At 40.0% G+C, this 13,083-nt stretch overlaps 2 protein-coding genes across 2 annotated transcripts; one reads left to right on the plus strand and one right to left on the minus strand.

Annotated features, from left to right (window-relative positions):
- Nucleotides 1-1,550: 1,550 nt before the first annotated feature.
- faap100 (FA core complex associated protein 100) lies at nucleotides 1,551-8,848 on the minus strand. Its single transcript, XM_061706194.1, has 8 exons — nucleotides 8,600-8,848; nucleotides 7,840-7,958; nucleotides 6,539-7,404; nucleotides 5,195-5,351; nucleotides 3,781-4,669; nucleotides 2,428-2,553; nucleotides 2,039-2,125; nucleotides 1,551-1,900 (listed from the first exon to the last, which is right to left on the minus strand). The coding sequence occupies exons 1-8, from the start codon at nucleotides 8,741-8,743 to the stop codon at nucleotides 1,763-1,765; spliced, it is 2,526 nt and encodes an 841-aa protein (XP_061562178.1). The 5' UTR covers nucleotides 8,744-8,848; the 3' UTR covers nucleotides 1,551-1,762.
- Nucleotides 8,849-9,150: 302 nt separating this feature from the next.
- On the plus strand, nucleotides 9,151-11,794 carry birc5a (baculoviral IAP repeat containing 5a). The gene is made up of 4 exons (XM_061706338.1): nucleotides 9,151-9,328; nucleotides 9,591-9,700; nucleotides 10,211-10,328; nucleotides 10,490-11,794. The coding sequence occupies exons 1-4, from the start codon at nucleotides 9,221-9,223 to the stop codon at nucleotides 10,580-10,582; spliced, it is 429 nt and encodes a 142-aa protein (XP_061562322.1). The 5' UTR covers nucleotides 9,151-9,220; the 3' UTR covers nucleotides 10,583-11,794.
- The last annotated feature ends 1,289 nt before the right edge of the window (nucleotides 11,795-13,083 follow it).

The following is a 13,083-nucleotide window of genomic DNA, read 5'->3' on the forward strand; positions in this document are numbered from 1 at the left end:
GAGAATAATTTCAGCCCTTTTTTTTTTTCTTGTCTCAGTGTATTTTTATTCACTGCCTCTCCCTTTTTTTGGCGATGTAGACAAAGGGGGTTCGTAGCAATGGTCTATGTTTTGGTTGTAGGGTCACATTGTAATGCAAATTGGACACCTTCCCACATTACACTTATACCTGTTGTAGTTGAGGCACCTCAAACCAGTGTTATGATTACCAATGTCAAAGTTTACCCTATGTGCAATGTGTTCTCATAATTTTGTGGGGGAAAATGGTATATTTTACCACAATAATGCTTTGTTTTTCCCCTTTTCCAAGTAACAAAAGAATGCAGCTTTTCTTTTTCAAATCACAGATCAAAGCCTTTTGTATGAAATCGTACTTTTTTTTTAAAAAAAGTACTATAAAAAAAAAAAAACAACAACAACAACAACAAAAAACAGACTACATGTGTGACTACAAGTGCAGCAAACAGTAACAGCAGTAGGAAGTCAAATTAGAGATTAAGAGAGATTAAGAATAAAAGTGAAAACAAATAAACATGGTCTTTGCAGTCAGTCAGCTTTGCGTTGTTGCTGATTTGTAAAAGCGTAGTTATAAAAAAAACCAAAAAAATATGAAACGTTATTTTATGAGATTTTTCTTTTTATTTATCAAGTGTAATGCTTGTTCAACAACAAAAATGTACACTCGTGAGCAGTTACATCCGTCCATCCGCTTTCTGAACCCCTTACCCTCACTAGACTGTCCTAATGTTTTTACTGACTTGACTGATTGATACAAATCTTACAGTAATATGCTGCCCCCTACTGGAATACAGTTGACATTTGAAGTACTGGTGCGCCTTTAATAAACAGTATTCGTGTCATCTGGATTTATTTTGGGCACATTTATGGAAACATCTACTTGGTAGAATATAATAGGATTTCTGTATCAACGTTATTGCACAGTAATTAAAACAAATTTTGGTTTCAGTTGAAACAGCTCTGTGCTTTGCCATGAAATGAGTCACGCCCAATTACATCGATAGTGTTTTGGTATCCAAATAAAATATAGTGTTTTCATGTCTATTTCAAGTTGAATTGAGCAAATACAATAAATGTAGTACAATTTTCTACTAAATTCTGTGTACATGTTGACCTTGAGTATTAGATACTAGGGAGTATATAAAATACAGTATATTAATTTTACTGTGACGTATAGATGAAATAAAGTCAGGTCACATAGAGCAGGTCCAGCTGACTCCCACTTTCCAAAAAAATACATTTCAGGTTAATTGAAATCTCTAAATTGCCCACAGGTGTGAATTGGAGTGTGAATGGTAGCTTGTCCATATGTGCCCTGCAATTGGCTGGCAAACGGTCCCGTATGTAGCCCACCTCTCGACCAAAACCAGCTGGGATAGACTCCCTCCAGCTCACCCACTGACCCTAATGAGGACAAGCACTTAAAAAATAAAAAATAAAAATGAACTAATGGATGGATGGATGGATGGATGGGTGGGTCACGCAATAATGAAAGGGATAGCTCAGAAAGATAGAGTAGCTCTTTTCATTTATTGTAAGGTCACAAGTCCAGAACCAAATAATTGCTTACTTACAGATAAGCTGTAATATAATAAGTCAAGCCACAAATTCTTCCCACACTCATCTGCGTGTGCGTGTGTGTGTGTGTGTGTGTGTGTGTGTGTGTGTGTGTGTGTGTGTGTGTGTGTGTGTGTGTGTATATATATATAAAAGGCACAGTGCGTCGGCTCTGCTGGGACAGATGTTAAATAATAAGCAGAGAATTTTCATTTCCTCTGAGTTCTTCATACACATTGAGAAGACATGATGTCACCTTGCCCATGGACACACCCTCACCAAAGGTGCAGGAGATTCGACTTTGCCGGAGCTGCCGTAACAGTTTCTGATACAAAGAACAGAAAGTCAGCATACTGTATTAATTAGAGTAAGACACGTGAAATGAAGTATAATGAGCTAAAGAAGTTTAACACATTTCTTAACTCTATCATTACATGAATTAGCAATAAATTGCAAGACTTACCTCTGCACGCTGTAGAGCCTCTCTCACACATAAACTCTGCATCTTGATTGTGGAAGAAGGCTTGTCAGGTGCCTTCTGCAATAAATTCTGTATCAAAGCACAAAAGATGTTCATTCTAAGAAGTAGAAAAATATACTTAACTCGTAATAAATTGCCTCGTCTCTCATCTACAGGATGTCCCCCAAATATTGATTTACTCTTCTGTTCATTACACATGTATTTCTGGGAGACCAATGCTTTCTTTTAAATAATCTTTTCATTATCTTAAATTTGATATAATTTTCTAACTCATTAGACTTGTATCTCGAGGACAGCAAACACCAAAATCATAACAAAATATGAGTAATGGCCAGTCAAGAAGTGTCCAAATCAAAAAGATGGTTTGTAACCTGTACTCTCCGCAGGACTGCATGATGCGTTCCACAAACATCTGCCAATGAGGAGCTCTCAATCTGAACTTCCACGATGGCCAGGGGCTCCTCCTGCTCCACAGCACGGTCCTGTGCTCGGTTAACCTGCACAGGAAAGTCACAACTCCATCACACATACCGTTTTGCCACTAGGGCTGCAACTATCGAAATCTAATCTAATCTATAAAATCTATCAATAAAATCTATGATTCTCTTGATTATCCTTGAGATTAATTGTGTAATCGAATAAAAATTTATTTTAATAATTGAACAACAAAATGTGCACGTGAGGTGCAGGTATTATTGTTGTTTTTAAAGGGCAACTAAATACAAAACATTCAAATACATTGAATTTAGTGAGGTCAGAGGTGCCCCATCCCCACTAGCAACATGATGGTTTGAACCCAAACGTTCTAAAATTTTGTTCAAACCATCGTGTCATCAACCCGTAGTTAGCTCGTTATCGCAGCATACACAGGGAGTCCGCTATCTGTTTTCCAGGTCTGGTCATGTGACATTCACAACGCAAGCGCGAGAGACATTGTGATGTTAATTTCGGTCGACAGCAGAGGGCAATATGGCCAAACGTGGCGGTCCTCTGAGCTGGATGAAAATTGATTCATTAAGGTTTCATTCTTCTCCCACGGACGTAATATCAATCAGAATGCCGTGTTTAGACTCGTGATGCCACATACCACATATTCTTTCAAAAAGAATTTGGGTTTACTTTCCCTCTTTGCCTGGTGAGTGACATGGAGTCAGCAAATGAGAGTGTCGAGTTGGCTGTTGTGAGCTCAGGTTAGCGGCTGCTTGTTAACTGGCTAATCCGTTAGCCAGTCTGCGTCTTGAGTGCCTGGACCTCAGTCGTGCCCGTAGCAGCTTGTGTATGAATGTGCCACTTACATGTTTGTTTTGTTACCGTTTGTTCAATAAATTGGTTGAAAGTGCACCGACAGCTGTGTCTATCCTTGACCACTATGTGGAGGCTTTACGAATATGTTCTGGTCGGCTAAATCAAATTGGCTAACATGGATACCTTGTGTTAGTCATTGTAGACTTGCTGTTGTGTAAGCCAGGTCTGCTTTGCAGGAGACACATTGCGCATTCTGTCTTTTACGCACGCTTTCCTCCTGGCTCGCTGCTACCACACCAGCCTATTTCTTCAAGGTGTGGTGCGTGAGTCTACAAGTAACATTCGTCCGTGTGGAATAATGTTCACTGCAAGGCTTCAAGGCAGAGATTCAGTTTCCACATTTTTTGTAGTTGAATTATTAAAGTGATTTGATTCATCGTTTCAGCCTTATTTGCCACACACAAAAACGAGCTTTTTACCTCTTTTGCCGTGAGCTTTATCATGTGCCCGTTGGGAGCTCGAGCATGGACCACTGGGCTGGTGAGCGCCATCTTGTCTCCTTGCATCTTCACCCCTCCGTGGCCTTCACAGAGGAGCCAGTCCAGCAGTGAGATGCACACATTAGGAGACATCGCTTCGGATTCCTCAGGGCTTCCCTCTGAAGGTTTCAACATGTCCCTCAGTAACTGAGATGACACCTTAATGGTTGCAGAATGCTGCTCGTTCCCTGCGTCCCTTTCTACGCCGCAGCCTGATTTCAAAAAAGCTCGGATGGTGTCCGCCACGGTGACGTCGTAAGGTTGAGATGTGGCGTTTCTCTTAGCGTCTGCTGGACTGAGCACCCGCAGAACGTGTAACCAATCCACCATCAGTGTGTTCAACGGCAAACTGACAAGACCACCCTGTGGCAGTTCTGTCACTGCCTCCTCTCCGAGGAGACCTGAAAATGAGAACGTGAGAGAGCAGGAAACACTACAAGGGACCGACAAGTCTCCTGCTGTAGCCAGTGGCACGAAAATCTCCAGTTTCTCCCCTGGGTGAAGATTATGGAATGGGAATGAATAATGTTTGGAGCAGCTTTCCCCCTCGGGGGAGTCGCACATAGGGAACGCTGTGATGTTTAGTGTCCATCCTCGCTCCAGAACATAAGAACTTCCATTATCCAGAACGCATTTCAAGTTCAAAGAGTCTTTCTGAAGCAATGTGCTCCAGCTGGCAGTGGCGTGACAACGAATTGGTTTCTCCTGAACGGGCGCGAGCGTCCTGCCGTCTGCTTCGGTGTTCAATAAGAAGCTGATGTTGAGCACCTGATTCAAGTGTTTAAGTGTTTGGTTTCTGGATTTGATTGACGCTTCCAGCACTGATGATCTAAAGGAAAGATCAATCCATTTCAAGTTAGCTCGATTTGTTAATGACACATTTTACATAGGTTTGCCTACATAGAGTAACACATTGGATTTGATACGTTCCAGACCCACCTGCAATAGGTGTAAACCCGCGACAGAGATTTTTTTTTTTCCCCCCATGTAGTGTTACCCCCTCCCACATGCTATAAACACATTCAAACCTATAAGGTGTATCAGAAAACTTCAAAGACTGGTGTCACAAATGATACATTTTTAGCCCAAACTACAAACTATGAGCCGTCTCTTTTCAAATTAATCCCCCTGGAGTTTACCGCACTTTACAGGCCTTGTCTTAAACCCCACTTTAGCTTATTAAGACACACTTCTTTGTTTGAAAATGTATTTAAACAAACACACTATGGACAAAATGAACTAAAGAATGACTTTAAAATCAGGTATGAGTAGATGAGTCAGTTGTTACTAGTTTACTCGGTACAGTCCCGGATTAAATTGGATAATTGTCAAAAAAGACATACCGAAGGCGTACCTTTCATAAACGTCTCCAATAGCTGACAGGACATCTCTGATGCTGCGACCAACATGTGAAGAAGGAGGCTGAGACGAACCGCCATCTTGCAACCCAACAGGCAAACTAATCCTCTGGAGCTGCCCCCTGCAGGACAGTCCCAGCAGCTGAACGCTACCTGGTACAGAAAGAGCTGTTCTCTCAATTCGGTTTGAAAAAGGACACAGATACACCAAATAGAAATAATCAAGAACTTATGAGATATAGGGTTTAAACTAGGGAAGTCCTTGATCGACTACGGGGAAATTTAATCAATGAATTGATTGTTTTTAACTATTATTTTTAGAGGGATGGAAAAAAACCTCACTCTGAATGTTCTGAACTCCTGTTTAGATAAATGTGTTGAGCAGAATAAAGCCTGCGTGGATGTAGCTCAACCTCCCGCAGCTGATATCATGTTTGCCTTCTTCCAAGTCATCGTTCATTTTGCCTCTTGCTTCCAGGCACGATAAATCAACGATCGATTGCACACAATTCTTTAAAAAAAATTAATCAATTATTATGCCTATCCGCAGTCAAAGGCAAGCACTGACGAACTCTTATTTTCGAGCATGTTCAGTCACTGTGCATAGTTGTCATTAGTAGCTAAGTGCATAACTATAAGAAAAAATACATACATACAATATTTATTAGACTATTGCATTTGCAGGTCGCTAGACACATCATGGATTTTAGGTTGTAACATATTTTTCATAAAAACACATGACCAAAATGTAGAGGTGCAAAAACTGATCAATTAATCAACAACTAATTGATTATCAAATTCATCGAGAACTATTTTGATCGATCAATCGTTTAGAGAATTGAAAATTGTCAGAAATCTATTTATTTCACCCTCTCAACAGTAACTTAATCTCATATTTCTGTAGTCCTCCATGACAATAGACTGATTAGCTTTGTGTTTAATCTAAATAAAACATTTACAAACATCTGCTTTTTTTGCATTTTTGTCTGTTTTTTGACATTACGGACAAAACCAGTAACTGAATTTTGTTTGTGCATTTTCTCCAATGTCAATTTGAAATAATGTCCCATTTTTTTAATAAAAGGATTGAATTTATAAAACATTTTTTAACTGACGCATCGATTAGTAGAAAAATAATCGACAGACTGATCGATTATTACAATAATAATTTTAAAAAAAAACAATTTCCTTGCGATTCACTACTCACAAAAAGTAAGGGATATTTCATGATAACCCTAAAATGCACTATAAAACCCAGGTGAACCGAATTGGACCGTCCCACTGAGAAGCTAAGACATTCAATTTGATGTCAAACTTCATAATTTACCAAATTTCCTTACCGTCGGTGTTCCATGCATGTTTTGTCAAGGCAATGACTCTACACACATTTAAACTGATGACATTCTGAGGCGCAGCAGCACTTTTCTGAGACCCTGCCTGCCCCTTTGCCGCCTCGGATCCTCCGGCGGAGGCCTGTGACAGATCCAGTACCAGCAGGTCCGAACCAGTGCTGTAGTACAGGCAACGTTTATCGAGACAGGCACACACCACAGGTCCGGGCACACACACCTCGGTAAAAGCAGCTGTGATGCCTCCTCCTTCCGGTCCTGCTCGCTTGGATGTGACCAGCACAACTTTACCTTGTTCGCCCAGCGCAACCAAACATTCCGCAGGATCTGTTCGAGTCCCAGCAGAGGCACCGACAAACACAACAGGTTGCTCGAGGCTGTGAAGGACTCTGAGCTGTGATCCCGGTAGACGTTGAGCGGCGAAACACAGACGGCCGTCCGGCAGACCGCAAAAGATAACCGGTGATTTGGCTAAGGCTGCGTCAATCCCGAATAGGACTTTAAAGAGGACCGGCTCAAGGCAGACGTGACCACTTGGTAAGCTTGATGAGGACGGTGCAGCTGCAGAGTGGACACAAAACAGCACTGGCCTCCTCTCGCTCCGCTCATCTGTGATATGATGCCCTGAGTCTGACACCACTGGCGCTTTACATGAGCCAAGTCTTTCATAGCTGCCCAATATTGACTCTTCGGCTATTTTGTAGCGTGTCAACAGCCAGGATGTCTTTGTCAGCCTAAGGTTCAGGAGCACAGAGTTGACCAAGAGTAGGGCTAATACTCCCTCTTCTCTGATAACCAGATGCTCGCCAGATATTTTCATATGAGGCACAATAGAGGACGCTCTGGAGCTTTGAACCCTGAGCAGAAGAGAGAACACTTACATGAGGGCAGTGTTTCACAAACTTTATTAAGCACGGCCCACATAATTTACAGTGCAAAAATCGCACGTCGCATCAAACAAAAATGTCCTACAATGTGGATACACAAGTTAATTATGGACCATAGGCATCTACTGGAAGAGCATTGAATTGTTTGCCTGTCACTACACGTCGCTGGCATAGACACATAAACGAAGTTACCTTATTGTGGTAAATAAAATGTCAGTCAGTCAGTAACTTTGACACATTTCAGTTCGACAGTATACCACTACAACCAGAGAGTTTTGACTGTAGCTCTCTTACACTGTCAATATAAACTGAATATTATTCTCTTTGTAAAAGTGATTAGTATTAAGCAGCTCCTGTATTGGATATAATCAGAGTATGTGGGTAGATATATAAAAGAGTTCGAACCTGGGCGGCAAAGATGACAAACCGATGCAGTAAACACCACTGCAGCAGGCCACATAGAGGGTCTGCTTGTCTTCATTCATGACCAGGTCCCTCACAGGACCAGGAAAGAGGATGATGGCCTGCAGAAGTCAAATTAATAGGAGGGCTGGGCGGTTAATTGGTTTCATTGGTTATATCAAGGTAACTGCTCAGGATTTTCTTTTTGAAACTGATTTTTAATTGTCCTTTTTTCTTCCATAGTTCAAAGTATTGCTGCTTGTACATCCATCATTGCTTGCACTAACGACATGGCTGCAACAGAGAGCAGCTACATTAGCCATTTCATAAATCTGACATCCCTGCATGAATAAAGTTGTTTCTTTTACAAAAAAAAAAATCATATAGTACAACTACAGGAATAAAGTGTTACTATACTATAGTTACTATATTCATTCTTTAAAAAAAATTCTTTTTCGAGAACAGTCCTACTTTTTAAGAGAATAAAGGTGTCTTTTCTGGAACAAAAGTAATAATATTACAATAAGTAAATAAAAAACCTAATAATTTATTTGAAATATACCTTTCGTCCCACTTTAAACTCTGACTTTAAAAATCATAATTTTAAAAAAAAAGAGACTTTATTCCCGATGATTGTAACTTTGTTCCTTTTTCTCGAAGAAAATACTTTATTCATATCATAGTCCAACTTATTTTCTAAAAAAAATTTTTTTAACTTGTTATAGTTACTTCAACACTTTTTACAAACACATCCCAAACTTGCCTTTAACTCTCTGTTTTGGTCGCTGAAGACATAAACCTCGTCGCTTCCAGTGGAGAGGAACACATCGGCTCCCACTCTCAGGCTGCATGACTCCGACGAAAAGCCAAACTCTGTCAGCGTCTCAACCACACACCTTCCTTCCATAGCCACCGGCAAATGGTATTAAACGTGTGGAATCAACTTCAATGTCAAATGTGGAGTAAAATACATATTTCGTGCTGCTGCGGGTGTCATCATTGGACGCTGGATGTTTACACCGGATGCGAAAGTCCCACTGAGAGATCCGCGGGTCGAATTCGGACCAATAGCAGTTGAGCTATTCTTCTTCTTTCTTTCTTTAATGAAAGTTGGCCAATAGCGTTAAGACTCATTACCGCCACGTACTGGATTACTTCTCAACTTTTAGACAAGGGAGACACAAACGTTGAGCGAAGTGACCACTGGGTGTCCACATACACGGGGACTTCGGGGATAGCAAACACACTTCCGTGTTTGCTATCCCCGAAGAAGAAAAGCGTCTTTCTCATCCAATCAAAACAGACTTATGTAAAGGCGCTGTGAATTGAAAACGCTTTTCCGTTACGACGAAACATTGTTCACGAAAGGTGGCCGAAGCACCAAATGGAGCTATTTCAGGACGAAGAGTTGAAAATGTTATTTTATGAAAATAGGCTGAAGACTTACGAAGGGTGGCCGTTCGACAAAGACTGCATTTGCACACCCGAAAACGTGAGTCTTCCATTTTTGACAAACCGTGAGCTAACGACCTACCTTAGCTGTCGAACAGCATAACATTCAAAATGGAAAGAGTTCGTAACCAAAATGAGAGGATAAAAAAAAGACCAATCCCAATAATTTTATTATCATTTACCTTTTCTATAAGCAAAAGGGAAAGTCTAGTTATTAAATCAGAAATCAGATTTTTGGGAGAAGAAAAGCCATATCGCCCCAGCACTATCTTCAAACGTTGTCCATTGTTGTGTTTCCACAGATGGCAAAGGCTGGCTTCATCCACACGCCGTCAGACAACAGCCCGGACATCGCCATGTGCTTCTTTTGCCTTAAAGAGTTGGAAGGCTGGGAGCCCGACGATGACCCGGAGTAAGATGGACGCATTACTACGCGAAATAAAATAGTGACTTTTGCACAACTTTAAATCAGGCTGTGCGGTTTGTTTTTGTTTTTTTGTGTGTACTCCTTTTGACACAGTAACACAGGAGAAATGTCCACAACATTTTTTTTTATAGTTTGTTTGTTTGTTATGGTCACGGAAGATCTGGAGCCTATGCAAGCTAACTTTGGACACCCTGGATACATTTAGACAACCATTCACAATGTATCCATCCATCCAGCCATGAGAACAGGTTCAAGCATGGGGCGAACATACAAACTCCACACAGGAAGACCACAGATGAGACTTAAACCCAAAACCTCGGAACTGTGAGGCAGACATGTGAACCACTACGTTACCGTGTTGCCTTGTGCAACATAATAGTAATGGTTTTTGCTCTGTGTTTGCAAGCAACAAAAGGACTTTCATCTCTAAGATGAATTTTCGCCTAAAACCAAACAAGTATACAACTGCTTATTTGTGTCTCCATTTCTTGACAGAAAAGAGCACATAACACATTCACCTTCCTGCTACTTTGTTGCCCTGAAGAAGAAAGAGGAAGATCTGACTGTGGAAGAGTTTTTCAAGCTGATGAAGGAGAGGAAGAAATTTGAAATTGTATGTTGCTTGTGTAATGCTTGACATGAGATTTTTATTTACTTTTAACTTAACTCAAATAAAATATTGAGTTATAGTTTGAACATGAGCTTCTGCAAACACCCACATTTACACTCCTGTAATTGCCTGTGTATCTAATCCTGTGTTTTCTTCACTTGCAGATCAAATCATGTAACGAGGCCATCAACAATTTTAAGGAAGCAGCCAAAGTGAAAAGAGCAGAAATAATCAAGTCAGTAATGGGCGAAGAGTAGCAAATGGACGAAACTGCCATCTTGTCTGTATGTTCAGTCTGTATGTTTTTCCTTTTGTGTTACTGTGTTATGTGTGTTTTAATTCATAATTTTTTTTATTCCTTTATTTGTTTGTGTATGCCTCGTGTTTTATTACCGAGTAAGACTGATAGGCTAAATATAGAATAAACGTTTCCCCCAGTGTTTCGAGTTTAAATAAAAAGTAAAAGGCTCATACACCTGCCCCTTATTGTCTCTGATTAATTGAGATTAATCAAAATACATATGTGATCTGTTTTTGTTTTTTGAAGAAAAGAATCAATTGACAACCTTAGTTGTAATTTGTCTTATTTAAGAGTCATAAGCCAATTCTTACTAAAATACATAATTGGTAAATGTACAGTATACATATTTTATGAATATTTTACAAATACCTTTGCATTTTATTTCCAGTGAATTAGCTCATCCATTAGGAAGGACGCTACCTCCAGGGGGTCGGACTGGTTCCTCCTCCTGTACAGTCCCATGCACTTTAAATTACGTCTGTGAGGACGCATACTTCTTACAAGGCCGTCCACTGAGCTCAATAACCATTAACAGCTCACTATGTCTCCACCCAAGCATGAAGTAGAACTTAATCAAACTGGTTAAATGAGTGACTGGACTTCACTTTACTCATACTAATTGACAAAGTTAAGATTCATTCAGTATTTAACTTGTCTTCAACACAATTTTATCTATGTATTCATTTTCAGAATCCTCTTTAGTGGCCAAGTATGTTAAAACATACAAGGAATTAGTCTCCTGTAGTTGGTAGTCACGCTAGTACTATGGCAAAAAAAGACACTGAGAAAATAAGTCCCACTCAAAATAGAAAAGGAAAGGAGCCCCTCTCCCTCTGAAAAGGTCCCATTCAAAAATATGTTAAAAAAAAAACATCTTCCCTCAAATTCTCAAGCCGATTCTGCGTTTTTTGCGAAGCCTTTTCAGTCAAAAGCTTCTTCATATTAAGGTCTCCATACCAACGTAACTCGCAACAGTAGCAGACATACAATTTGTTGTTGTTTGAAATATACAATGTGTAATTGTCTTTGCTTTATGTTTAGTTTGACAGTGAACGTCAACTGGTAGTAGCATTAAACAGCTTAAAGACATTTTTCAAATATTTCTTCTGCTTTTTCTGGCGTGAGCATTCAAGCTGGGATTGTCACTGGACCCTTTTTTTTTTTTTTTTTTTTTACATTGTGACACCAGAGTTGCCCTCGTTTGCCGTACGTCGTGTGTTTTCCTAACCAGTGCAACATTTGCAAACAAAAAGCAGGGACGCAGCTGAGTATGTTGGAATAGTAATTAGCATTCTCAACAATAAATTGCACGCATTTGGTGGTGAGATCTGGGATGTAACGTCTGTTGCTCACATTCTTTTTCCCCCGTCTGCACAAAACACAATCACAGTCTTTGTGTATTTGTCTTTGCACAAGAAGACAAGCAAATAAACGAGCAGATAAAGATAAATCCTGCCTCCGTGTGCTCTCACTTCATCTCTTGGCTCGCTCGCATGAAACTACACTCGGGCCTTAAAATAGAAACGTTTGTGTCTGTCGCGTTCGCGTCGAACGTCAAAGAGAACTTTGAACGGTGAAGCTACACGTGAACTTTAACACGCACAGATACACGCGCGCACGACTGGATTCCTCCTGCTGGATCTTTTCATAAAGATATACTATTGCCACAGCCGATGACGTTCCCATGGCAACCTTAAGATCCTGTGCAGACAAAGGAGGAGGGGGAGTAGGTGCGAGGATATGGTGAAGCTCTGCCTCATTAGAGATACAGAAAACAGAACAGTTTTTTTCTACGTGAATTGATCTGACACGCTTCAGGAATTATGGATTTGGAAGTTGTTGTTTTTTAATGATATATAATACAACGCAATAGACCTGTAAAGAGTCTGTTTTAGTTCAAATAACCACGCTTACATAGAATAGCACTTTGTGCAGCTATTTCTGTAAATGTACTTCATTCCAGCCGGAGATATTCAGTGAAGTTTGCAAACGTTGAGTTGATTTTGCTGATACAAAGGGGGCAAACAAGTTTTGGGAGCAAAAAAATTGCTTTTACTTTCAAAATAATACACCTTAGTCACATCCATTATGACACAGAAAATAATGTTTATTTCAGTTGCTTTTTTAAAAAAAAAAAACGCTATTTTTTTTTTCTAATACAGTGTACTCCTGCATATTCATGGTACGACATCCGCAAAGCCACCTATTCATAGATAATTTTTTTTCTTGTGGGGAGGGGGGCTATCCTCTGTTATTCACTAAAAAAGTCACATATTCACAGTTTTGTGCTCAGGTCAAAGCAGTATCACTACAGTGGTGCCTTGAGGTACAAGTGACCGACTTACAAGATTTTGGAGATATGAGCCGTTATCAGAAAATGCACAAACATGAATTCATTATAATTCAGTTACTGGTTTGGTCCGTAACATGCCATGTTCATAATTGTTTTCCAAAGTA

Source organism: Phycodurus eques, chromosome 19, assembly GCF_024500275.1.
Source record: "Phycodurus eques isolate BA_2022a chromosome 19, UOR_Pequ_1.1, whole genome shotgun sequence".
In the NCBI taxonomy this organism is placed as follows: Eukaryota; Metazoa; Chordata; class Actinopteri; order Syngnathiformes; family Syngnathidae; genus Phycodurus; species Phycodurus eques.

What these genes read in the sequence shown, in the direction of transcription:
- birc5a (XM_061706338.1), top strand. Translation starts at nt 9,221, where the DNA reads ATGGAGCTATTTCAGGACGAAGAGTTGAAAATGTTATTTTATGAAAAT. An exon ending in GCATTTGCACACCCGAAAAC is followed by an intron (nt 9,329 to 9,590) that starts GTGAGTCTTCCA and finishes GTGTTTCCACAG; the next exon opens with ATGGCAAAGGCTGGCTTCAT. An exon ending in GAGCCCGACGATGACCCGGA is followed by an intron (nt 9,701 to 10,210) that starts GTAAGATGGACG and finishes ATTTCTTGACAG; the next exon opens with AAAAGAGCACATAACACATT.
- faap100 (XM_061706194.1), bottom strand. Translation starts at nt 8,743, where the DNA reads ATGGAAGGAAGGTGTGTGGTTGAGACGCTGACAGAGTTTGGCTTTTCG. An exon ending in ACCAAAACAGAGAGTTAAAG is followed by an intron (nt 7,959 to 8,599) that starts GCAAGTTTGGGA and finishes TGACTTCTGCAG; the next exon opens with GCCATCATCCTCTTTCCTGG. An exon ending in TTGTCATCTTTGCCGCCCAG is followed by an intron (nt 7,405 to 7,839) that starts GTTCGAACTCTT and finishes TCTTCTGCTCAG; the next exon opens with GGTTCAAAGCTCCAGAGCGT.